The 27,114-nt window shown below is 35.1% G+C and overlaps 1 protein-coding gene across 6 annotated transcripts in view; it reads right to left on the reverse strand.

Annotated features, from left to right (window-relative positions):
• The window catches only part of LOC149086525 (nucleolar MIF4G domain-containing protein 1), a 321,899-nt gene that overhangs the window by 26,966 nt on the left and 267,819 nt on the right, over positions 1-27,114 (reverse strand). For 5 of the 6 annotated variants that reach the window (XM_089255992.1, XM_089255991.1, XM_089255996.1 and 2 more), the window contains 3 exons: positions 14,202-14,326; positions 6,773-6,937; positions 5,153-5,284 (listed from right to left, as the gene is read on the reverse strand). In XM_089255992.1, coding sequence (XP_089112118.1) covers positions 5,153-5,284; positions 6,773-6,937; positions 14,202-14,326 — 422 coding nt within the window. Of the gene's footprint in view, positions 1-3,739; positions 3,916-5,152; positions 5,285-6,772; positions 6,938-14,201; positions 14,327-27,114 lie in introns of those variants that run through there. The other variant, XM_089255995.1, reaches the window with a different exon arrangement.

The raw sequence follows: 27,114 nt of genomic DNA on the forward strand, positions 1-27,114 counted from the left end.
ACCTTCGCAAGAGGGAAGCTCGCTGGACTCCAGAGACATGACAGTCTTGACAGACACTATGACAGTCTTTGTTTATAAAATTTTCGCTTTCACTATAAATTTTTTCAAAAAGAAAATAGTTTGTATACTTAGAAATGGTTTAGTCTGCTGGGTGAGGTTAGGGGCCCAGGCAAAGGCGGGGTCCAAGAAAGCAAGAAGTGAGAAGAAAACATGGTCCAAAGAGGGTTACAGGGGGTAGGGTAAAGAAGTTAAGAAACACTGGTATCAATAATGCTCTGTGTAAATAAACATGATACTGTATTTGGTTTTCTGATGCAGGGCTTTCCAATCACATCGGATAATTGAGATTCTGCCATACTTGAGTAGTGATAAAGAGGTAAAAATAAACAAATGAAAAATAAAATTTAAAAATTTTACCTATACTGAAAAAAATTAATATCACTGGAAAGCTAGGATGTCACAATTCGGGGGGGGGGGGAATCCTGTTTATCTCTATCTTGCATTCAGTGTTTCGCAGTCAATGAGTTTTAATACGATCTAATTTTCATGCCAAAATAAAAGTGAATGGCAGTACATATCCTACAATCAAGCGATAGGAATTTCTATAATATGATAAAGACGTGACTTTTAGGTGGGGCATTTCTTGCTGAAGAGCAGCCTTTTTTTATAGTTTCTGAAAATTCCTCTTCGTTAACAAAAGGATTAAGGCTTCTTTGAACTGATTATTCGAGAGCTGCTTGTCAAACATCTATCTGCTAAGTTAATTGAAAACTGTCCCCTCCCGCCGAAGAGGAAGAAGCCATTTTGTCGTTTTCAACACCCAGCGCTGTTGTGAGTACAATGGTCATTTTGTGGAGAAAGGAGAGGGGCGTATGCTGAGTCAGCTTAGTGATTCTTTATGGGGGGAAAGCAAGGCAGTATATTTACGACCAGGACCATTTGGAAGTCGAAAAGTTCACACGTAAAAATACAGCCTGGACCGTTTGGAAGGCATCAACTTCACACGTACATATACGTGCAGGACCGTCAGTCGGTTAATGAAAAAAAAATTTATTCAGGCTAAACGAAAAATACAGTCAGCTATGCGAGGAGCTTGAGCCAAAGACGAAGAAAAGAGTTGCTGTTGAGTGGAAGGTAAGCTAACTTATGATATGAAATCAATTTTTTTTAATTTTTCTTAACATGACATTTCACTCATTTTAAATGAACATTGATGCTTTATACTAGAATATTTAGGTTTTGGGAGGAAAAAATTCTACCGACCGACCTCGTACAATATGTATTCACAGGGCCGTAACTAGGATTTTTGCTTCCCGGGGCAAACATAATTTTGCCACCTCTGCAACTTTAAAATTCGACCATTTTATAACGGTGTTTTTTGTTCCCACCTAAAATTGCCGGCCCCTAAATTTTGCTGCCCGGGGCGATTGCCCTCCCCCACACCAGTTTCGGCTCTATGTACAGATAGGGAGATGATCATATATGCAAGCTGTATTCACAAATATTAATTCGTGTATATATATATATATATATATATATATATATATAAATAAACATGGAAAACATGTATTATGATAATGAATTATGTTTGGACTATATCGATAAGGTCACATTTTATATTTGTGTTAGCGCATATTTTTGTGCCATCTAAAGAGTGTCATAGACCAGCACCAACTATCTCTAGGAGGAGGTGCATAGACCCCCGGGCAGAGTAATTTTTCTGAAGCCCCCCCCCCCCTCCAGAATTAGAAATGCCTGACAAATTTACATACTTCTGTCAAAAATTGTATGCAAATCTCATTTGCACTACCAAACCACACATGCGCCACGTCCACATTCTCTGCAGAACTTGTAATCATTAAATTACTGCAGCACTCTTAGTGATAGGTTGGTTGCAGACACAGATTGAAAAATGTTCAATATTATCAGTTATGTATTAAATCTTTTGATATGCTGTACAGTGCAATCAGAGGTGCAGACATGAAAACATTGAGGGGGCTGAAACTTGCTGGTTGTCCCGTATATATGTGACTCGAGCACGTATGCAGGAGGGGAAGGTGTAGTGCATTGTTTTTTCAGAAATTATTTGGGGGGGGGGGGCTCAGTCCTCTTTCAAAATTTATTGGGGGGGGGGGACTCAAATGGTTCCGGCACCTATGAATACAATATAATATATGTCCTTTTCATTAAGTAATGTAAATATTTAAAATTGGCCTGTAAAATTTTGTTTTATGAACTTGTTAAAATGACTGGTGGAGAAGGATTTAAAGTTTGGGGTCCTTCAGATGATTTCCCCCATGAGATGTAAGCATAAAGCATAATAAATTATAAAGAACGAATTCTTGATATCAATGGTTCTGTAGAGAAATTTCAGAAAATAATTGTCTGTACTACTGTGTCATACTTATTAAGTAGGAACACTGCTACAAGTGTTCAATGTAGTTGTTCAAATTGTACAACTGACACTTGAGGGTAGGTTATTCATTAGTAATTGATCCTAGGTGTATTTTTTTCTCCTCTGTTTAACAAATATATATACATAAAACAGACTACAACAGACAAATTGCCTAATGTGGTGGCTGAAATGTATATATATTATATATATATATATATCTGTCCACAGAACAGATTGACCCTTAATATAGTACTTAGAGCACAAAAATTCAAGCACATATAATCGGTTTCAGTATCAAAAATAGATGGTAGTAAGTCGAGCATGAAACATGCATTCCTTATATATTGCAATTAATTTGCTAAGGACACAAAAACTTATGTATACACATAACACTTTCCAAGGTATGTCAATTAGAAATTCCTCAGAACTATATCACTTGTATATGTGGTTTAGTAGTACTAGCAGTTTGTTGGCAAATTGTTTTAGTTGACATGTTATTTTATTCCATCACACCGCTGATACATTGAAATATGGTACTATTTGGTACTATTATTTATATATTGGTACTTTGTTATATACTATTTGAAATGCTTATTAGGTTCTTGACCATTTGCTGAAACGAGAGTCGCAAAATGAAGACATTACATGCCTGTTGACAGAAATCTGTGCTCATGAAGTGTACTTATGTCCTGATGGACTAAACCATAGATACCGCAGGTAAGTTGAATCTTTTTCATTTTTATCTTTGGAATTTTTTATGACGTGCACAAAGTTCAATACTCAAAACTATCATACAATTTACCCTTTTCATTTCAGGTAAAGATGTTGAATGCAATGACACAAGTTATGGCTTACGAGTGTAAAACTAGAAATTTTTGTTTTTTGAGCAACAACTCTATTAACTAGCACTTATATGAATATTCACACACAGCCGTAATCATATATGTGTATAAAATACTGTTCACACATTTATCTGATAAATTTATCCATGATCGTAAGCAGTAAATGAGTTTGTTTTCTTTGTGATTTTAATTAAAAAAATGTTTATGAATGTTAAATTTTTGTACTACAATAAATCTAGAATTAGTTGCATAGAAAACAGTTTTCTACGCAAACATTTAAACAGCTCAGTAGAATGAAGTTTTGCTTTATTTGAACCAGAATTAAATTTGAATTTTATTTATTTTTATATAATTTATTTTTTTGATTAAATGTATTTGAAATCATAAATCGAATAACGTTTCCATTTAGAATGACTTATTTTTGTTGACTCATCAAAATTTTCTGTCCAAAGCGTTTCACTGCAGTTGATAACTTATGTTGTCAAAAAATTTAATGAAACGATTGGAAAGAAATTTAAATTTTATTGCGCGAGATATGGTCATTCACCATATATACAGTATCAAGTAATACCAAAATATACAGTATCAAATAATATTTGCCAAACATGTATATGAGGAAGAATAGCTACAGTTCCAACATGTCAAGACTGGATGGATAAGAAATCTCAATACATTTTCCTAAGTGAGAAAACCATCAACATTAAAACATGAGCCATTAAAACTCATAGACCTGAAAGATCAATATTTTTCCCCCATGACTGAGCATGACACTTGCTGAATTAACCTCTAATTGGTAATACGTCATGAGAAATTAAAATTATAATCTTTCAGAAAAAATTATAATTCAAAATTTCTATTCAAAAAAACTTAAATTTATACGTCCAGTAAGAAAATTATTAAAATATCTTATAAAAAAATTAAAAATAAGAGGAAACTTTTGCGCATGCCAATGTAAAAAAAAAAAGAAAAATATTACGCGAAAATAAAGTAAATAAAGCAATTGTTGCCACAAATGGTGAAGAAATATTGATTTTTAATACGCAGTAGTAGTTGTAAACTTTTTGCTTTACGTTGATTGGTTGAATAGTGAGCTGAACCGTAGAAAAGAACGAATGAACCGAAAGACTGGTTTTTTCCTCCGCAACCCGTCACGTGATCCTAAGGACAATGCTCAACGTAAAGGGGAGAGTGCCGCTTAAGGAATTTTCCTTAGCACGTTCCTTACGATAGTTCCTTATCTAACGACAAGCGCGGAACGGGCATTACATAAGGAAAGTGGGATTGTTCACCCCCTGGGTTGATCCAATGTAGACTTCAAGAAAAAGCCTTTTCTATAACTCAAGCCTTGTATGCCAACATGAGCATGCACAGCTCTTCTCTGCAGCCCTTAACCAAGTCTATATCCCTCTGTAGGTATGTTGTCCAAAACCTTACGACATACTCCAGTGCAGATGAATTATGCATCGGAAAAGTGAAAGAATGACTTTAGGAGAACACGAAGAGACCATTTTAAGAATGAAACCAAGCATTCTATTTGCTTTTCTAACCACCACTGAACAATGTTCAGGAAACCTAAGCCAATGAGAATTCCCAAATCTGAGACCTTAGTTGCATCTGGGGTAGTGATACCATTCAACTTGTAACTGAAACATGGGTTAATCAAACTAACATAAAAAATATATATTTTTATTCCGTCTAAATATAGAATGCTCTAAAGAGAAGCTATATAATTGTTCTTTTTTTTCTTCAATTTTTCTTCTAAGCTTTTGATTTTACTATATTAAAAGTTATAACACTCATTTCCCTTGAAATGATGTGGATGGTTGTAACAAGCACTGATGTGTACATACAGATATGTACTTTTCAATAAGTACTTTTATTAATGTATTTACAAAAAGAAATATATTTTGCTTACCTTTAAAACAGACAATGATATATCTTCTTTAAGAATTAATTGAACCACGAACGATGAAAAATTTCTGATCTGGTAGGGTTTAAATGTGTGTAAGACTTTGAATTTATCCCACAGTGAAAATTGCAAGATCATCTAAAAATAAAAACAAACATATTTTATGCAATTGCTGTAAACAGCGGTCCACTGGACTGCTTGATTTGCACTTGTCACATTGAAAGAACTGATCTAATACAAATGCAATTAACCATCCGGCTACAAGGGAATAATGTAGATTTTTGACCAAAGAAAACTAATTATTAATTACTTCAATTACTAAATTCGGTTTTGTTGATGATATTGAAAAACACCAAAGAACATGATTTACTCAGTTTCAATATACAGTCGATATATTGATACCGCTTATAATGTTTTCCCGCTTGGTATGACTAATTTTTGCAAATTTAATTTTTTTTCTATAATGCAGTTAATTTTTTTCAGATACATTTGAATTTTTTGCTATTCCCACTTATAACATTCAAAAAATTCACATGAGGACTTTTCCTCTCTTGAAAACAGTGAACGTGGGCAAATCGAACAAAAATAAAACAATAAATATTTTTATTACGTGTAAATATAAAATTCTCAAACAAGCCAATTTTTTTTTTTATAATATTTCTTCTAAATTTTTAATTTTACCAAATAACTCATATAATGCCCATTTCCCTGGAAATGATGTGGAAGGTTGTAACAAGCCCTGATGTGTACAGACAGATATGTACTTTTCAGTAAGTACTTTTTTTAACGTATTCACAAAAATTCAACAAATTCCCTTTTCACAGGTAAAGAAACGGAAATAGCGTTTGTGTGCCAGCAAGAAACTATTAAGTGAACACTAGAGGTGGGGCTTTTTTTTATGACTCTTCAGAAGCCAATTATGTTTTGGGCATAAAGAATTGACTGAAAAATATGCTCTCTTTTTTTCAAGTGTTTTAGGCACAATAATAATTTGAATTTTTTTCCCTCACTTTGTCCAACAATAGTGTGCAAAGCATAAACTGCCCTTATCACTGTTCACGTATGACTGGGTGATCGCTGTCATGCCACTGAATAGGAAGACTAACAGATAAGAAGAAAAAGAGTTCTTGGAAATAGTTAATTTTTTTTCTTTGCAGTCTTATTGAAATTTGCAGCACTACATAGATTCCAAAAAATTACCAAGAAATTATTCTCCGAGTGATATTAGACAATGTCTGTGTATAAAGAAGGAATAAAATGGTGGATCTTCTCATCCATCTCTGAATCTATTGATGCAAAAATCAAGCTGCAAAAGAGTGACATGGACACAAAACATAAACAACTTGACAGACTTTTGAATGCTACTTGATGCTGGCATCTAAAGGTAGCTTTTTCAGATAAGAAAAGTCAGATTTTCCAACTGTACTCTTTGGAATATAATTCTTCACAGAACAGCCAATACGATGTCAAAAGTGGGTGTTATTCGGAGATTCCCTATAATCACAAGTCTATGGGAAACGTTCGATTTCAATTAAATGTGGCCAGTATTTTTCATTATTCAGAGGTGGCCGTTAGAGGAAGTTTTACTGTATTTATTTAGTAAAAAAAAAACAAACTGATACTTACATGGTATTTGCGTGAAACTTTAGAAAACATTCCAGCAAGCAATGCATAATATGGATTGAATGACTTTTCATGTAAAGCACAATGCACTATGACATTTATAGTGTCTGATCCAAACTGATTCTTTGAATCCAAATGAAGTAATTTCTGAAATGCATCAACATAATCCTAAAATACAGGAAAAAAGCTAGTTTATAAGAATAAAATTGACAAAACAAAAACCAAACATGATTCTAACATAGGAAAACAATCGGTTAAAAGAAACAGATTTCCGCTTATAAGAATAAAAAAAATTTCCTTTCCTCAAAAACTGCCACAGCTCATCTCAGTAGTGGGAACTTTTAGAATATATTATTTATAATACTAACTTTTGGAATTGTCACTTTTACCTTTGTAATAAAACCATCCCATATTGACTGTATAGCCTTTCCTTCCCTTCTCACCAAAGAGTAACGATTACAGCTTCATAGTGAAATGAGCTACCTTCCATGAATGACAGAACTCATCCGCAAGAGGTTTATAGTGAAAACAAAAAAAACTATTTTTTGGCTTAAGTTACTGATAAGTGGATCTATTTAAGCAGTGTTTCCCAAAGTGGGCCACTACTTTGGGAAGCAGCTTTTACCCCCGAGGGGGTGGCAGAAGCTGTGGGTTCTTAGGGGTTGGCATAGGATCTTATGGGTTGGTTGAGTTAAGGGGGGTGATTAAAAAATATAAAAAAAATCTAGAGCAGCGGTTCTCAACCAGTGCTCCATGTGAAGTCCAGGGGCTCCACAGCAGCTCGGAAAAAAAAAAACCCAGTATATTTTAAAATATAAATAAGTCTAACTTTGATGAATAAATAAAAAATAGGCCCACAGGGCCCGCCATAGAAATTATATACCTGAAAGGGCTTCGTGAGTCAAAAAAGGTTGAGACCCTCTGACCTAGAGCAGGGTTTCATGAGGGCTTTATTGGGGTTTCGCGGAATCAAAAGTGACAAAACCTCAAAAATCCTAGAAAACTAATTTTTTCTGAAATTTTTCTTGTTACTGTTTCACCTGAAGCAATTTTTATAACACTTCCTGGGAATTAGCATTCCCGAAACTCAAGACTTACATGTGGACTTTATGAGGGTCTTCTTCCAAACATGAACTTTCGAATAGTTTTTTTTACATTCTGTGGCTCCCTGCCTATCTTTCTTCAGATGGCTTATTCAGATTTTCTTATCGCTTTTCTGAATACCAAATAGTAATTATAATAAGACAGACAAAAGGAGAAGCTTCACTTTCTATCTTGCCCGAGGTCATTTTTTTACATTCTACAGATTTTTTACCACAAATGGAAGCTCGTTTATACAACGTTCAAGAGTCCAGGTCAAAACGTTGTGCATGGGTGAAAATCGTACAACTGATAATACTTTGCTGAAAATGATCGCTCCCCTGCCCCATCGCCTCAAAGAAAATAAAACAAAAATTCAGTGGTTTTAATTTTGTTTGTTATATAATAATCTTTCTTGAGATTACCCCAACATTAAATTTTTCAAAATCATATTATAAATTACTTAATAACTGTAATTCGAATTACATCACCATTGCTTAAATCTCGAGTCTTCTTACATCGATCTCTTGAAGATTTGAAAGGAAAAAAAAAAAATGTAATTTTCACTTTAACAGGAAAGGCTAAATTGTTTTTTCCCCTTTGAATATGTGCTGTACATTCCAGAAGTACTGTAACTGTAATTGATCAATAAAGTCGCAGATTTCAACACCATCTGGGAATGAAAGGTCCAGCATCTCCCTGGGGCTGGTTTTGCTAATGACTTGGATCCATCGTTCACCACAAAAGTGTGGCTGGTATCAGTGTTCTGGTTTCAGGACCCAGAGACTATTCTCAGGGCTCTCATTATTTCTTTTCACGTTATAAATTCAATACAGCTGTGTCTCGTCAAAGAGCCTAGCCTTGGGACCCTGAGGCAGGATGCGGGTGGGGGGGGGGCATAATTGACCCATCACTGTTCATTCACCTACGGCTATGGTCTTTTATAAAAGAACAGCTTAGGAACAGATGCAAACAATGGTCAACAGCTCATCGCGACGCCCCTAGGAACAGCGAAGCTCACTTTGAAAAAAAAGTCAAAACTTTTGTAAAAATTTTGTAATGTATTCGCATGAAAGTTTATGAATTACTAAAACCCAAAGATAACGTGTGTGAAAATGCCAAAATATGAATTACAGACGAGCAGTATTGAATTTTTGTGCAAAAATGTCACATATCTAAAGTGCTTGTTACACAACCGATGAACCCCCATTTCATGATTCAAACATGCATATCAGTTTCAGCCACCTCGGTGGGCAATTAGTATTTGTAATTTTGATGGTGTCTAAAAAGAAATGAATGCAATGCAGATGATGTTTATTGAATCTACACCTTAAGTACAATAACATATTTTTTTTAATCAAAATTTAAATGTTTCTACATCCTCTTATATTGACCGATTCCCATGACTTGACCCTTTGAGGGGCACTATATAAAAAAAAAAATTTTGGCCAAACTAACTTTGACACATAGTATATTCGGTACATAGGACTCGTATAAATGCACTTTGCAACTATTCTTTTATTTTCATCAAAATCCAGCAAACAACAGGTGGTCGCACAGCAGGAACACCGCCCACCTAGAACACTGAAATCTTCCCTAGGGTGTAATGCACGAAAACCATTTTGTTTAAAAAAATTCCCTTTCCACCAATTTTGTAGGCCGAAATGATCAACATTAACATATTGGTTTTTAATAGAAACCGTACATCTCTTTCAATGAGATGGCTCTTTCCTTCTTGAGTGGCATATAAATTAGTTAGAAATACCCAATTTTCCATCAGTGACACTGAAAAAAAAAATAAGAACATCGAGATTGACATTGGTAGAATTTCCTGAGATGGTCTCACTTCCTTGAAATCTGGGTTTTGGTTTTTGCTTTTTTCTCCCGAAACCATCTGAAATTTTTGAGAAGATCCAGGAATTGGGGGAAGGCATACATCAGCATCATTTTCATCATCATGCATGCAGTAAGCTTTGTTTTATTTTCTTCATCTGGGGTATCATCAGATGCATTACACTCCCGATCAGTGGAAAGCTCAGAAATTATAATATTGCTCCCCTGTACCAAGGAATTTTATAGGCCACCAAAAAAGTAATAAATACACAATAATTGGGGGAAGGGGTACTCAAAGCAAAAGAAATTCCAGACAATAAAACTAAAACAATAGAGAGAGAGAATATAAAAAGTAGTCATCAGCAGCCACTATAAAACCACTAGAATGAAAGAATGGTTATGCGTGGGACAAAAAATAGCATATATGTTGTGTCTTCCATTCTAACCCATGAAACCCCTCCACAAATACACATCTGAGATGTTTCAACATCATTGCTGCTGTTACCCAAACATTTTCTAGAAAACAAGAAAGGTTGCAGAAGAGCGTAATCCATCATTTGCATAAGGCATGAAGAATTTTTTTCCTGTTAAAAGGTCTTGCTGCAGAGAGCAACAGGCCTACAACGGTATGATCATTCATTATACTACACTGTTAGTTGAGGAAAAACTCGCAGTTTAAAAAATTGATTGCAGATGGCAGCACTACACATAACAAGCATTACACAAAAACAAACTTCATGGAAGGTTCACTATGCACACACACACATTAAAACATGTACCAATTCGTTAGAGGTTCTGCAGAGGAATATGGAAGATATAATATGTTTTTAGAAAACATGCTAAGAACTTGTATAACAAAAATAAGAGAAAAACATTTTGAGAACTTGCATAATTACAAAAATAAATAAGGGAACATGTTTCGAACTTGCAGAATTACCAAAATGATACAGAAATATGAATTTGTATAATTACAAAAATGCAGGAGAAAACATATTATGTACTTGCATAATAACAAAAATAAGAGAAAAACATGTTGCGAACTTGCATAATTACAAGAATAAATAAGGGAACATATTGCATACTTGCACAATTTCTAAAATGATATAGAAATGCAAATTTGTATAATTACAAAAATGAGGGAGAAAACATGTTACAAACTTGCATAATAACAAATTGAGAGATATAACATGTTGCAAACATGTATAATGACAAAAATTAGAGAAAAACATGTTGCAAACTTCCATAATTACAAAAATAGATAAGGGAACATGTTGTGTACTTGCACAATTGCCAAAATTATATAGAAATGTGACTTTGTATAATTACAAAAATGCAGGAGAAAACATTTAAGCATGTTGCGAGTTCACAAACTATCATTCTAAAGCTTTATGATAAACAATATTTTTAGTCTTTCCTTTCGGAACAAATACATATAAGTTTTCAGGTTCTCCCACCCTGGAGCATGCGATGTACAGCTGGCCGTAGGACAAGCATGGATTTTCCAGAATGATACCTGCAACTTTGAGAAATTGTCCTTGAGCTTTATTGATAGTAATGGCAAAGGCAAGTCTTATGGGAAATTGCAATCTCTTGAAATCAAAAGGCAAGTCAGTTGGTATCATAGGAATTCGTGGAATGAACACATCTTCACCTTTACCACATCCAGTCAATATTGTAGCTTCTATGATGTTGACCATAAGTTTCTTGATGCTTAGCCTGGTTCCATTACACAGTTTTGGAGGATCCAGATTTCTCAGAAGCATAATTGGAGTTCCAACTTTTAAAACCAGTCTATCCCGGTGGTTCTAAATTAAGGAATTCTGTTGGGTAGTAGGTGGCTTGATCATTGTCAACAAATGTGTCAAACTACTTGTAAGCAACTTCGGGATCGGGAAGCTTGCTTTGTATTATCATGTTTATTACATTAACATTGTAGTTTTTTGGTGGCAAAATTGCTTGCTCGCATAGCCCCATTCAGTGCTTTTAAATTTTTGACAGATGTTGGGAAAAACTGTTGACAACTTCCTGGAGCAACGGTAAGAGATGACAAAAATCAGGGGGGAAAAAATAGCATGGTGGTTGGATGCGTTGGAAAATTTCATAGCCAAGACGCAGTAATTAATTGTGAGAATTTTCACATCGGTGGATTTCTCTGTAAATAAACTCTCATATTTATCTTTAGTGATAACTTTTTAGTGTACTTCCAAAGATGAGATGCTGAGACATGCGTTCAGTTGGTCCACTGGCGTTGAACGTGGAATGACAGGGAGAGTTTGGCGAAAATTTCCTGAAAGAACAACTACAGCACCTCCCATTACTCGAGTTTCCTCTGATATCTTGCATGGTTCTGTTCAGTGCTTCAAGAGACTTTTTGTGGGCCATTATGCACTCATCCCAAAAAATGATCTTGCATGTTTGAAGTACTTTGGCCTGACCAGTATGATTGATGCTACAGATGGGATTTTCCGACCATATCACATTCAAAGGTAATTTCAAAGCTGAGTGTGCAGTTCGTCCTCCATCCAGTAACGTTGAAGCAATTCCAGAGGAAGCCACGGCGACAGCAATACCACCATCTTTACGTATTTCAGCCAAAAGCAAGTTGATGAGGAATGTTTTTCTTGTACCTTCCTGGTGCATCCAGAAAAAAAAAGGCCACCGTTTCCATCAGTAACAGAATGAAAAATAGTAATGTATGCATCTCGTTGTTCTTTATTCATAAGGGGCTTGTTGACAGACACAAGTTACAAATACAAATACAAATACAACGCCACAACAGGCAAATTGCCCAACGAGGTGGCTGACTTAAGAACCTCATAGATACCCGAGACATTTTTCCCCGGAACCCCCAATGAATCGGTACATGCGGGAATGTGCGTGTACGTGTAGTGTAACCTGGCGTAAAGTTTTTTTTTTTTTTTGTTTCCGTGTAATGCTTGTTATGTGTACTGCTGCCATCTGCCATCAGTTTTTCTAACTATGAGTGAAGTGTTATGTTTGAATGATTTATCGTTGTAGGACTGTTGCTCTCTGTGGCGAGACTTTTTAACGGGGAGATCGGCTCGCATTTGCGCCTTGAAGTTGGGAACCACAGAAAACCAACTTCAGCCGAACGCCACTGTGGGGTTCGAACCCGGATCCTCGCATCGCGAGTCCGTCACTATAACCACTCGACCACCACAGCGGCATCCAAAATGGTTTTGTCGGCATCCAAAATCCGGTTTCCAAATGGTTTTTATTGTAGCTCGTTTCTCTCAGTATATCTCTATCGAGAGTGTCAGACATGTTTAGCGATGGTGCATCCAGACCAAGCTGAATGAGAGTTTTGCCATTCATGGCTAAACATACATTTTCAAGAAATATCAAGCTTTTATCGAAAATGTCCGATGTGAAGTTCAAATCCAAGCTGGATACACTTTTTGTGCCTACATGAGAATATCTTCGTTCAGATTGGTTTTGTGCTTATCCCACAGATCTTTGGGGTTAGATAGGCTGCAAGTTGTCAGTATGATTGCAAAAAGCCTTCGCAATTGAGCAGGAAAGAACGTGAGTGCGCTTCAGATAATGTCATCTCCCAATGCTGGTCGTCTTCTAGCAAACCGTGCTTCTGACATGCGTCCCTGAATGTTTGACACACTTCTCCTTCAAAACTTTTCAGATGCATTAAATAAGTCGGAACTCGGATGGTATGGAGCAATAATCTCAGATAGTAGCACTCTGCATTGTTTGGGTGAACTGTGTAGACTCATCCTAATGTGTTTTATACTTATCCTCACCTATATTTTGGTTTATTTTAAAATACTAATAAACTTCAAGTGTATGATACTTCTATAAACGCTCTAGAAGATGCAGTGCTACTCGGCATCTTTTATGTAAATTACATTCAAACTGCTACTAGAAGCATGCAAACAAATATACCAGAGCAATAGACTCACTATGACTTACATATACTTCTCTCATAAAAAGTTTCAACATTCCTGGTGAGTGCAACTCATCATTGTCAGTTTTTTCAAGAAAATTCATGACAAGCTGGACTCGTCATTTAAGTTCAAGGGATTAATACTCTGTTGTCACAAGTAAAAAATAAAATTTATTCTTAAAGTTTTTCATATGATGAAAATCTTAAAGCCAACTTACCCATTTGAAATAATGCTAACTATAATACAGGGCCGTCATTTCAACTTTTTCCAGGGGGGGGGGGGGACAAAGCACATGTACTCAATGTATGTATATATATATATATATATACACTATTTTTAGTGTATTTTCAAAAGCCGAGGGGCGTTGCCCCCCCCCCCCTTAATGAAAGGCCTGCTATAATAATGCCTCTTTTAACAATATGCACACTCATGGATATACTCAACAGAGTATTGCTTTGGAGGTAACAAGTTTTTTTTTTTAAACTGAAGGGGAAGTGGAGGGAGTTTGAATGATAATTATAATGCACATCACAAGTGCAAGAATTTTTGCTCAGGGACATGAGTGAAGATACTATGAATATGTGATGAATAAATATTACCTCAGCTGACATGATGATACAGAATATTGATTTTCTTAGTTGAGTATTCATGTGCTGTTGACAAGCCAACTTCAAAACTTGGCAATCAATGTTTGGTTGCGAAGAATTCTGCTCAGTTGATATCACTTCAATAAGAAAAAAATAAATATCAATAAAATAAACTGGCCTTTCTATTCTATCATCTAATCAGTCAATTTTTAATAGCATATTTTCAATAGACTATAATTTATTATTAAATATTTAGCTTAAGTTAATCAAGTCGATAAATTAAGCAAAAAAAAAAAATTCAATTAACATTTTCAGAGTAACATGATTTACAAAATAAAACTAATCATGCCATTCAACAGTGCTCATACAAAATTTTCCAAAATAAAAATTAAGGAGTTTTTCAGAAGCCATGACAAACTTCAGAACTTACCAGTTTTACAGCAACAAAAAAAAAAGGCAAATGAAAATTTATTTTGAATCTGCCACACAAATTTCTCCTCTTTTCAAATATGTAGATGTACAACTGTTCAAAAAATTAAAACTTTTGATTGGTTACCAAGAACTGTAAGAATTCATAAAATAATGAATCCCCATTAAGATAATCCATACTTTTCTGTTCTCAGTGTTTTAAATCCTTCAAGTTTTTGTCAAAAGTTTAACTAATAAGTGTCATGTAAATTATAAAAACTAAGTGACATTAATTCTCCTCCTAAATTATTCAAAATGAAAAACCCAAGCTAAAAAGATTTTCTTTACAAAATTATTTGTATTTGTAGCAACTCTGCACTCACCACTCTCTGTGAAAGTGGATCAACACATACATAAAAATCTATACTATTATGATCTTTTTTCGCTCAGAGTAAAAATCTGCAAAACTTTTATTTACAAAACGTTTGTACAACATCAGACTTACTCAAAGTTAGTGAATTCCCTAGTGCACAGGTGGGAAGGGATGAAGTCAATTTTTAAGCAATTTTCACAGAAGAGAAAATCAAGTTTTAGAACAAGAACATATAAACAGAAGCAACAAATTAGTACTAGAAGAAAAAACAATCAATTTCAATTCAATTTTTTTATTAATATGTTAGATGAATGATAACAATACATTAGATTAGTGAAAACCACCAAGGGGACACCAAGGTCCCATACTGGTTGTTATAAATGAAGTTAATTCAATAACATTTCAATTATCATACAGTGTAAAATAGTCACTATGTACTGATTTTTGAGATTGAAAACAAAAAATCATGAAAAAAAACATCAAAATAGGAGGGGGGGGGGGGTTGGGGGAAATGTGATTACACAAACACATATAATACATAAAATACAAATATATATAAATAAATAATGCAACTGTCACAGGGGGGTGCTTTAGTGATCATAAAAAAAAACAACTATAAATCAACATATGATTATGTATGAATTGGACTGGACTGGCAGAGCAGAGTTGACAGCAAGGGTATTTTAATGAAAAATTCGACAGCTGGAGGTGAAAAGACAGTAATACACACACAACAAGGAGTGATTGAGATTCCGTGGATGAAATCAGAAATAATTTTCAATATTGAAAATTCGTAGCATGTGTTTTTTGAGGTTTTTTCTGAAAATTGAAAATGAGGGGGACTGTATGAGATCATTTGGAAGGCTATTAAAAAATTTTGGAATGAGAAAGCTAAAATGTTTTTTGAGGATAGTTTTATGAACTAAAGGCAATGAGTAAATAAAATTGTGTCTATTAGATGTTCTTGACGAGTTCAGAGGTAAAGAGAATTGGTTTTTTTAATTATAAGTATGGATTGGTAAACGTATAGATGTCTTAAAGGAAGGATGTTTAATTGAAGAAAAAGTTCATTTGTTGGAGTGATGTAATTGCTTGCCAAAATTCTAATAACTTTTTTTTGTAAAGAAATAATGGGTGCAATATTGGCGACATAATCACTTCCCCAGAGTGGCAGACCATAAAGTAAGTGTGAATGAAACATTGAATAATGATAGGTTAACAAGAAAGATCGGTTTACATATGGTTTCAGGTTGAAGAATTTGTGTAAAATGAAACAAAGTTTTGATTTTAAATGATTACAATGAGATATCCATTTTAGATTTTGATCAATATAAATACCTAAATATTTTATAGAGGATATTTGTTCGATACGTTGACAGTCACATGGATTATTACTAGTGCAATTTGGTTCATGGAAAATTATGTCATAGTCAATATGTGGATTATTGTGTAAGGAAAAATTGATAAATTTACTTTTGGAAATATTGATATGATGATCATTAGCAATAAACCAATTACGAACTCATAGCTGCCAACTTTTGAAAATGAAAATTCGGGAGATTTTCGCGCACACCCGTATTTTATGCTAAAACCACTCCCTAATAAATACAATAGGGATTTTTCCAAATAAAATAGGGATTTTCCATATATAAAAGTTGGAGCGTAGGGAATAAAATACCTACTCAAAAACTGAAGTCAAATTAAAATAGGGATTTTACACACATGGAAGTTAAACCCTTGGGAATAAAATTCCTACGCAAAAAACAAGTGAAATTGGAGGCCAAAACTTCAATGATGTAAAAATAAATATTGTGTTCAATCAGAAACGCTGTGAACAAACATTCTGAGCGAATGACCCCAAAATCATCGGAAGATGAAGGAAAACCGTCAATTTTTGAAGAACACTGACTTTTTGTGACACTTGCTTGATGTTTTTTTTTTCATTTCACGAGTGATGATGGCAATCTTTCCATGACCGATGTTTATGTCCGTAACACAACTTGTACAAAAAGGAAAAGTCGGCCCTCTTCTGGAACTTTTGATGAAAGGAAATTCATCGGAATAAGTATCTTTAAAATTGATTAAATATGTTTTTGCTTATCAGTATTCGTGTTTTGTTATATCGCACGTTATAACAAAAGAAATTTTGACCACATGCGCGTGACTATAATCTTCAATTATTATCCAGGGCTATTGGCTGCTAAGCCATTTCCCTGCACGGTAAGACAAACAACTTTCTTGTTGCCATCAAAGGGTTTGTAAAACTTCCTTAAAAAGGGAATTTCCCCATTTACGACGTGTGACGTCATTTCGAAAGGGGAAAAAAAGAGGCTTCATGCCCCACAAGAAATTCCTTAGGGATTGTTTTAATGAAGTAGGGAATTTTAAGGGAAATTAGGGATTTTTGTGATTTTCGTAAAAATTCGAGAGATTTAAGAACTTTTCGGGAGGTCGAGCGATGAAGCTAAAATTCGGGAGATTCCCGAAAAATTCGGGAGACTTGGCAGCTATGCGAACTGTTTACAGATCGGTATTTATATTGTTGATAAGTGTTGGGTAGGCATCTCCTGAATAAAGAATTACAGTATCATCTGCAAACGTGATGATTTTACCATTGATATTTAAATTACATAGATCATTGATTAAAGTTATAAATTAGATCCTTGTGGGACTCCTTTAATTATCTTCATGGCCTTACTTAAACAATTATTGCATTTAACTTTTTGAGTTCTATTAGTGAGATAAGAATAGATAAAATTAAAAGTATTTCCTCTAATTCCATAGGAGTACAATTTTGAGAGCAAGATTTCATGATTCACGCTATCAAATGCTTTTCTTATGTCCAGAAAGATACCTATTGTTTTTCTAGATTGGTCAATATTCTTGTAGACATATTCAGAAAAGTTTAAAAGAGCAGATTCAGTATTTCAATTTGGTAGGAAACCATGTTGATTATTGGAGAAGAAATTATTGTTATTTAAAAAAGAATAAATCCTAGTTTTAATAAGTGTTTCACTTATTTTCGAGGTAGGTGACAATATTGAGATGGGCCTATAGTTGCTGAGGTTATTCTGATTACCATTTTTAAAAATAGGAACAACTATGGCTGATTTGAGTGATTCAGGAAATTCACCCCTTTCAATGCAATTATTAATTAGCTCAGCCAGTAGTTGATACATGCATTCAGGAAAGCTCTTTAGAATTTTAGTAGTCAAGGTATCATAACAAGATGCAGTGTCTTTAAGAGATTTTGCTATTCTGTAGACTTCAGTTCGATCTGTGGGGGCCAGAAAAATTGATTTGTCACTGCGAGGAATATACTGCTCAAAATTTTCGTATTCGTGGGTTTGTTGTGTAATATTTGTGAAATGGTTATTAAAACCATTAGTCAGTGCATGCAAATTAGTTGCCAAAGGCAGAGTGTAGTTTTTTTTATCATATCCAAGTATTTTTTTAATTAGTTTCCAACGTTCGGATGATGTAGAGCAATTCGAAAAACAAGTAGAGTAATCGTTTTTTTTTGTCGCTCTAATTTGTTTTTTGAGATATGTTGCGACGTTTTTGAAAGCATTCTTGACTATTATGTCAAATGGGTAATTTTTTGTTTTCAAAAAAGTTTTTGTTTAATCTTGGTTAAGTCAACTATGTCAGAGGTAATCCAAGGTTTATTTGTTTTATTTTTCGGTTTGATCTGAAAGTATGATGTATGATTGTTAATTATGGTTTCAAGTTTAACCATGAATTCATCAAAAACCAATCTTGGATTTTCATTTGTAAAAACAAAGTTATAATGTTGAAGATAGGTTGCGATTCCAGATAAGTCAATTTTTTTAAAGCGTTTCCTGTCAGTATCATCAGTTCTTGGATTAATCAAGATAATAATTAAAAACTTGAGTTTACATGAAATTGGATAATGATCGGTCAAATCTGTAGTAAATATAGATGAAGAAATTTCCTTGATTCTAAATGAGTTACGAATGGAGTTAGAGAGAGGTCTCGTTATTTTGAAAATTAAAGGGGTAAATCTATGACAGGATAACATGTCCTGATAATCTGAGTGGGTACCAGAATCAGTTTTAAGGATGTCAATAATTGGTAAAACATCTCTATATTTGATATTTTTAAAAAGTGAATCAAGTTCTTCAATACATTGAGTTTGCGGGAATGAATGTGATCTGTACAAGCTGAAGATGGTAAATTTTAATGTAGGCTCTTCAATAACTATCAATTCTCCTGTTTGCATTACTATAGAATCAAGTTCGAAAAACTGAAGGGATTTTTTTGTATAAACGAAAATTCCGCCTGAACTATTATAATCTCTGCATCTTGTAATTAAATTATAATTTGGCAATCTATAGTGATCAACCTCATCCTCAAAAACCCAAACCTCAGACAATACAAGAATATCAATATAATCCATAGATTCCTTCAATAGGACCATCAGTTGGTCAAAATTTGCTCTTATGCTACGAATGTTGAAGTGAACAATGTTAATATCATAAAATTTATCATAATCATGCATATTTTGGGTATGAAGAAAATTAATGAACTCCTCCAGAATGCCAAGATCAGAGAATTTTATGCTAGATATTCCAAGAAAATGTGGTTTTATATATAATAACTACCAGCACACCGGAGGAAGAAACATAAATTTTTACACCAAATTTAAAAATTAAAATGTTATCAAGCAGAAAAGCGTAGCACAAGTGTACAATTTTAATTGGAAATTTAATTAATTTTAAGTTAAATACTGTAATATTCACATAATATACTAGCAAAAAATTGTAAACGATTGGGTATATTTTAGAAATTTGTAAATGAATTTTCCAAATTATTTTTTTAATAGAATGTAAATAAAATCGGGAAGACCCCAGAGTGCACATTTCAGTTAGAGTTCATACATGCTAAATAATGTGATTTAAATCATCAATATGATTGATTTTGTACACTCCGGTGTCCTCCGATTTTATCAAGTATATTTTTCCATTTCGTGACCAGCAAAATTTGAAATCATTTTCCGTTTTGAATTTTTTAGCAAAATACAGTACATGTTTCGTATAAGGTGCAAGATGCTCATTAAAATAAACATTGCTGGGTCTGAGGTGCTCATTAAGTTGTGATGCACACAATTTCAGTTTGATTGTGTCGTTAAATAATATATCACGTTTTTCCTTTGATTTGAATTGTACGATAATGGGCTTGATTTTATCCTTTCTTGTCGTTGGAACACGGTGGATGGTATTGATATCAGGCTCTAAATCAAGAAGATCCAGTTTCATTAAAATTGTGGATTTGATTCTATGTATGTCCTCATTCTCTGATTCAGGGAGGCCAAGAATCTCAATGTTAGTTCGTCGTGAATATTGTTGCAGATCAGCGATGTCTACCTGGAGATGGCGGATATGTGATCTCATTGTGGCGTTCTCAGTCTCTAAAAATGATTGCTTATCTTGATATTTGATTAGATCAGATTGTTGTTGCTCAACCATTTCCCTCAGTACGACCAATTCTTGTGTTTGTGCTGTTATTGTCTGCGACATTAGGCTCGTGATTGACTTTAAGTGATTCTCGATAATTGTGGATATACACAAAACAATTTTTGCCGATTCAGGTGATAGAGAGCCAACAATTCCGCTTACTGAGTCCGGGATATTGATATTGCAGTATTGTAGATCTAGGTTGTTATCAGCTGCCACATTGGAAGTACCAGCAGTTTCTGACAAATTTCCAGTAGTTTGTTCATTCGTCTCAGGTTCTGGAGTCGAAGGAGTTGTCAATGAGTTCGCATTCTGTCGAAGTGAAACACATTTAAAACACATCCAGTTGTCTCAACGTGTTTTAGCAAACCTACGGAAACCCTTTTCACTATATCCAGCACAGAAAAAATGAAAGCATTCCTCACAATTACAACATGCTAACTTATCTTCGTTTTTAATCCGTTCGTTACATTGAAAGCATTTCGGCCAGTCACTTGCAGAGTTCATGTTGATTATCTTAAATTATTAAGCACCTTTTTTACTTATTAGTTCCTTTAAAATAAAAATTATATGAAAATATTATTAGTGAAAAAAAAACCCAATAAATCAATAGGATATTACACGGAGAGCAATCGTGTGTCAACACCTCCCTCGCGTTGCCAGTTGCAAAACATATATATACAATTATACAATATATATACAACATATACCATTAAAGCAACAATATTTGGGATAACAAAAATAATGAAAAAAAAACCAATAAAATTTAAACCAAAAAAAAAAGCAGGCCATATTTTTTTGACAAACGTTTCACACTGTGGTGTCATAGAAAAATGACTAAAAGAACACTGATAAAAACATACAACACCACCTAGTGTTGTGTAAGGGGAACTAGAGTGTTCCACCTCAGATGTCAAGTAGATAAGATGTCTATATGTTCTGCTCCTTCCCCTTTATAAATTCTCCCTATCTATATATGTATGTTATCTATCCAAGTCTAACGTAATAATAAATGCTCATCAAAATAAATACCCATGTGTTATCTACTAGGCTCACAAAGTGTTAAAGAAGCACATCAAGTGGCAAAATGAAGCTTCAGAGACTTTTGATTCATTTATGAAACGTTTCTCGAAGCGTTTTTAGACGTTCAAAATGTCCCAGAAGAAAAACATGCTAAAGTCTTAATTTCGAGCATTTCTGCTAAGCTCTACAACTTGTTGAAAAATTTATTGTCTCCAGACAATCCATCGGAGAAAGAATTCACCACTTTAAAAACTGCTTTGAAGAACCATTTGAATTCTAAAGCATTGATTATACCCAGTAGGCACATGTTTATAAACAGACGGCAGAACAAAGGCAAAAGCATCAGTCCATATATAGCCCAATTGCGACGTCACAATCACACGCGACTATAAACAAGAGATGTTGAACACCATACTTCGGGATATTTTCATTAGTGGGATCTGAGATAGAGCGATCCTCGATCGTTTATTTGAGGAAGACGACATCGAGCTAGACAAAACAATAAAGATCGCACTGGCGATGGAGAAAGCTGTTCAGGGGGCGAATGAAATTATCGGGAAGCCAGCAGAAATGAAGGTAATGAAAACCGGGAAGAGGAAAACAAAACCACTCATACAAAACAGAAACTACTCTGCCACGCTGTCAAATATCCGCCGTGTAAATGGTGCACAGGGACAAATCGCGATAAAGACTCCTGCAGATTTATGCAGCAAGCAAATGTTGCTTCTGCAAAAAAAAAAAAAAAAAAAAATTAATAATAATAATAATAATAATAACAATAATAATAATAATAATAACAATAATAATAATAATAATAATAATAATAATAATAATCGGGATCCGGAAATTTCGCCTCCAACATTTTGTCCCAGACTTTTCACCCCTGGAACATTTGGCCCTGGGACGTTTTGCCCCTGAAATTTTCTCACCTGATATTTCATCTGCCCTGAACGCATGAGCAACTGACTGTGTGTGAAATCGGCCTTAGGAGTGAGTTAGTGACCATACAAATGACCGACCACATGAGGGTGTAACATGAAACCTGGGATCTCTTACAATTCTATTGTTCAATTAATCTTGTTTAGGCCCCAGGGTTTGTTGGCTACCGGAAACTACCCGAGGCTTGCGCTGACATTCCGGTTCGGTTCAGTTAGTTCGCTTAGTCTGACGGTCGGGGGGTGGGGTCTCCTAGCCGTCGCGCGAGAACAGGGCCAGAGGTCGGGCTGCCAAGGTCCCATATAAATTCAGCTTTACATCCATGTCGGAGATCCCAATAGCTCGTCTAGTTACCTTCTCTTTCCCCGTGTGTGTGTGTGTGGGGGGGGGTCCCATGGTTCGTCGGTGGAGGCCACGTCGAGTCGTCAAACTCTATTTTACTTGTGCTATATATTAGTGCAATATAATATTAATGTTCAGCAAAGTGTTATATAAATGTGCAATATATTTTACCTCCACGCCGTCAGTGGTTGTTAGGACCATCTCACGGTTTATAATGTCATGAGTTTACACAATGTGCAATAGGCCTAAAAGTTGTGGATCCTGGCCAGATCTCCAATTTATGTTTGGTTGCCAGATTCAATACTATAATGTTTACAATATTTCCTTTTCTCTCATGAAATTATGTAAATTAGATGCAAGCTAATGCCGCACCTTCAATATTGTGATTGGTTCTTCCGTGAGGCATTATGGGAATGCTAAAACCAGCTAGAGATGTGCTTCACTGCTTATGACTTACGACCGATTCTGCTACTTAATCACTCAGGCATCACGCCCTGTTATGGTGTGAGCTAGATCGTCTCATAAATATAATGAAGTTATAATTGTAGAAGTGTGCCTTGGCACTTAACCCATCTCATCGCTTGACTTCATGTGAGGTTTCAATGTCGTCGTGATCCAGTGGATTGGTTAGTGGCCAGACCGGCTACCCGTGGACTTTCACCTCCAGTTCCAGTGCAGCAGCTGAGCTCTGGTCTTAACGTGTGTTTGAAGACACCAAACTAGTCTGAAGCTGGTGCCGGGGAGTCTTTGGCTGTGAGGTAGACACCTGGGAGTGTCTATCAGACGATGTGAACTAACACGTGAGAACCTGGACATGGCGGTGAGATCGATCCCTTTTATTGTTTCGTTGTAGCATTGAGAGAAAAGCCTTGAGAGAGCGGGTCGTTCATATGGTCAGGACAGGCGAAATGTCCTGGGTGAATTATCCGGGGGCTAAATATACCAGAGCTAAATATCAGGGGCGAAATTTCTGGGGCCAAATGTAACGGGGACGAAATGTCGGGGGCAAAGATTCCGTGAACCAAAAAAATCAGCCATATACAAAAAGCCTGCTACGTGGCAAAGACTCAATTGATATCTAACAAGCAGAAAGAGATTTCAGTGGAGGAAATCGAAAACAATGTTTCCATGTTTGGGTTACAGACTGTATTGAGTGAAAAGTGAAAAAAGCCTTCAATGATGGTTACTGTCAACATAGACAATAAACCAGTGAGTATGGAAGGTGATAGGGGTGGAATAGTATCAGTAATGAGCTTACAAAGATTCAAAAAAATCTCGAAGAAAAAATTGTCCCAGCGGGATATGTCACTGTGAAAGTGAAATACGGAAAGCAAAATTTGCACTTGAAGTTATACTTGGTCAGGGAAAATTTAGACAGGATTTTTTGCCACGAGTGGCTATACAAAATCAATTTAGATTGAAACTCTCAAGGCTGTGAGGACCGCTAATGACATGGATCTAAAAAAATTGCTGGATGATTATAAATAGATTTTTGACAACAAATTAGGTGAGATAAATAACCATGAAATGAAACTAAAGCTAAAACCAGAGGTTACCCCAGAGTTTTGTAGAGCGAGAACTGTGCCCTTTGTATTAAAAGATCGGGTTAAAGAAAACATAGACCGGCATTATTGAGCGAGTTGAAACTTCAGGATTGAGCTACACCAGTTGTTCCCGTAATGAAACCAGACGGATCCATAAGGTTATGTGCAGATTATTCAGTCACATTAAATCCTAACAAGCTAAAGAGAGAGAGAGGTGCCTCAGCACCCCTTACCAACATTTGAGGAAATATTCTCATGTTTAAAGTTGGGTAAACAATTTTCAAAATTGGATTTCAGTCATGCATATTTGCAAATGAAAGTGTACCCTGGCAGTCAACGACTCCTAACCATAAACACTCATAAGGGGTCATACGCCTGTAAAAGATTTATGTACAGCCTAAATGCAGCTCCAGCAATATCGCAAAAGTACATTGATGGGTTATTCCAAGGAATAGATGGTGTAAAAGTTTTTATGGATGACGCCAGAGTGACCAGAACTAATGACGAGTCACATCTCAGGGCTTTGGAAAATTTTTTCAAAAAATGTCAGGAGCATGGGCTGAAGTTAAATTTGAAAAAGAGCACATTTTTTTCAAAAAGAAATAAATTTCTTAGGTCACAAATTCATGAAAATAGCCTAAGTGAAACAAATGAGAAAACTGAAGCTATTTGAAAGTTCCTGCACTGAAAAACATTCAAGAAATAAAAAGTTTTCTAGGCATGGTGAATTTCTATGGGAAATTTTGTTCAAATCTGGCAACCATTGCCTACCCTCTTAATGAGCTGGCAAAAAAGGACGATCCGTGGCATTGATCTAAAAAAAAGTGTGATTCAAGATCAAAAAGGAAATTTGCCCAAAGTGAATCTTGATGCACTATAATCCTACACTACTACTTACCCTTGCTTCGGATGCTTCTCCAGTGGGAATAGGAGCAGTTCTATCACATGTATTATCTGATGGAACAGAAAATAAGACCAATTGCTTTTGCTTTTTGTAAGCTGACGAAAAAGGAACAGAGATACTCCCAGCTTGACAAAGAAGCTTTGGCAATTATCTGGGCAGTAAAGAAATTTATGCTTTACTTGAAAGGCCGAAGATTTACTCTCATAACAGATCACAAGCCTTTGGTAGCGATATTCAACTCGAAGAAAGGTCTACAAGTGTTCACGGCTACTCGACTTCTGCATTATGCCTTGATCTTACTAGCATATCAGTTCGATATCTATCGTGACATACAGAACCATGGCAATGCAGATCGTATTTCCCAATTACCTTTAAAGTCGGAAGACTTGGTTTTCAAGGATGACATAGAACTCTTCGAGTTGAATCAAATCGAAGCACCAGTAAAAGCTCAACATTTAGCAGAAGAAACTAAAAATGATTAAGAGTTGGGTCCATTGCTGAGGAAATTGAAATTTGGTGAACCTTTAGGAACCTGTTTATATTGATTTGAATGAATGAATGGTTTTTTATACATTGTAGTGTCCATATAATTTCTGCATTCACAACTTAATTTTTCAATAAATGACCTCCAATGAAACGTTTATTTTGTTTTCAACAGTGTCACTTTCAGGCTTGATGGAATCATTCACGGCAGTGAGCAATAAATTGGAAGATGAAGCCTGATTTTCACCACATCGCAATGCTTTTCACACGGGATTACAACATCAAGCTTCTATTACTGGAGGGAGAATGGAGCTGCAGTGGCAGCAGCAACATTGAATGCAAGGAAATTACATGAAGCATTGAATATCACAGTTCACGCAGGTCGATTTCCTCACTGAAATGTACAGTGTAGTCTTTGAATATTGCAATTAATTTTCTATAAAAGACTAAAAAAAAGAACTCTTCTAAAGATAGAAAAAGATTAAATTATTCCTTTCATTAATTTTGAATTTATTTCATTAATACTGAAATAATTGCTTTCATCAATTCTGGATTTGTTTCTTTCGCTAATGCTCAAATTCTTTCTTTTATTAATGCTAAAATTATTAATTTTATTGATTCTGGAATTCTTTCATAATTTTGGAATTATATCATTGGTACTGAAATTATTTGATTCATTTATTGTTTTAAACGACTATGGATGCCATAAGAAAGTAACTGAGATTGCGCAGACATTCAACGTGTCACGTGAACTTCCGAGGAATGATGTAGATCGCTCACGTCATACCAGTGCCAGAACTAGAGGATGGGGGGCAACTGCCCCAGGCGGCAATTTTTTAGGTTAACATATAGAACACTGTTATAAAATTATCGAATTCCGAATCGATGGGGGTGGCAAGACAATACAAAAATCCTAGTTATGGCCCTGCGTCATACTCCCTCCAGTAATATAAGCTCAATGGATTTCATTCCCCCATTAAAGCGATACTGATAATTTTGAAGCACAGCTTGCATTTGGCGGCATTTTTGTCTTTCACAATCTCGATAGCAGGGATTTTTCAGAAAGAAGTTATTAAAAATACACTTGCCATTCATTTTTTTTGTTTTCTTCCTTTAAAGAACCTTGTACAAGTGCTTCACATCACTCCTTAACTAAAAAAAATCAATACTTTGTTAACAATAATCAGAGGTAGCTTCGCTCACTTATGGGCCGAAAGGATGAAATTATTTTGGCAAAAATATGAAACTTTTTTTAAGATATCGATCTCTCGAGTCCTCCAGAAAAAAATTCCCAATACAAAAGTTTAATGACTTCCAATGACTCCAAATACATCGACATACGATCACAGGATGCACGTTACCATAAAGCCGGATTTTCCTAGAAGTGAGTTGTTGGGGAGCAGAGCGTGCCGACTGAGTTGAAGGAAAAAAATGA

The sequence above is a fragment of the Pholcus phalangioides genome, unplaced genomic scaffold, assembly GCF_987345545.1.
Source record: "Pholcus phalangioides strain wild (caught in Gottingen) unplaced genomic scaffold, Ppha-v1.0 ptg000004l_1, whole genome shotgun sequence".
NCBI classification, from domain to species: Eukaryota; Metazoa; Arthropoda; class Arachnida; order Araneae; family Pholcidae; genus Pholcus; species Pholcus phalangioides.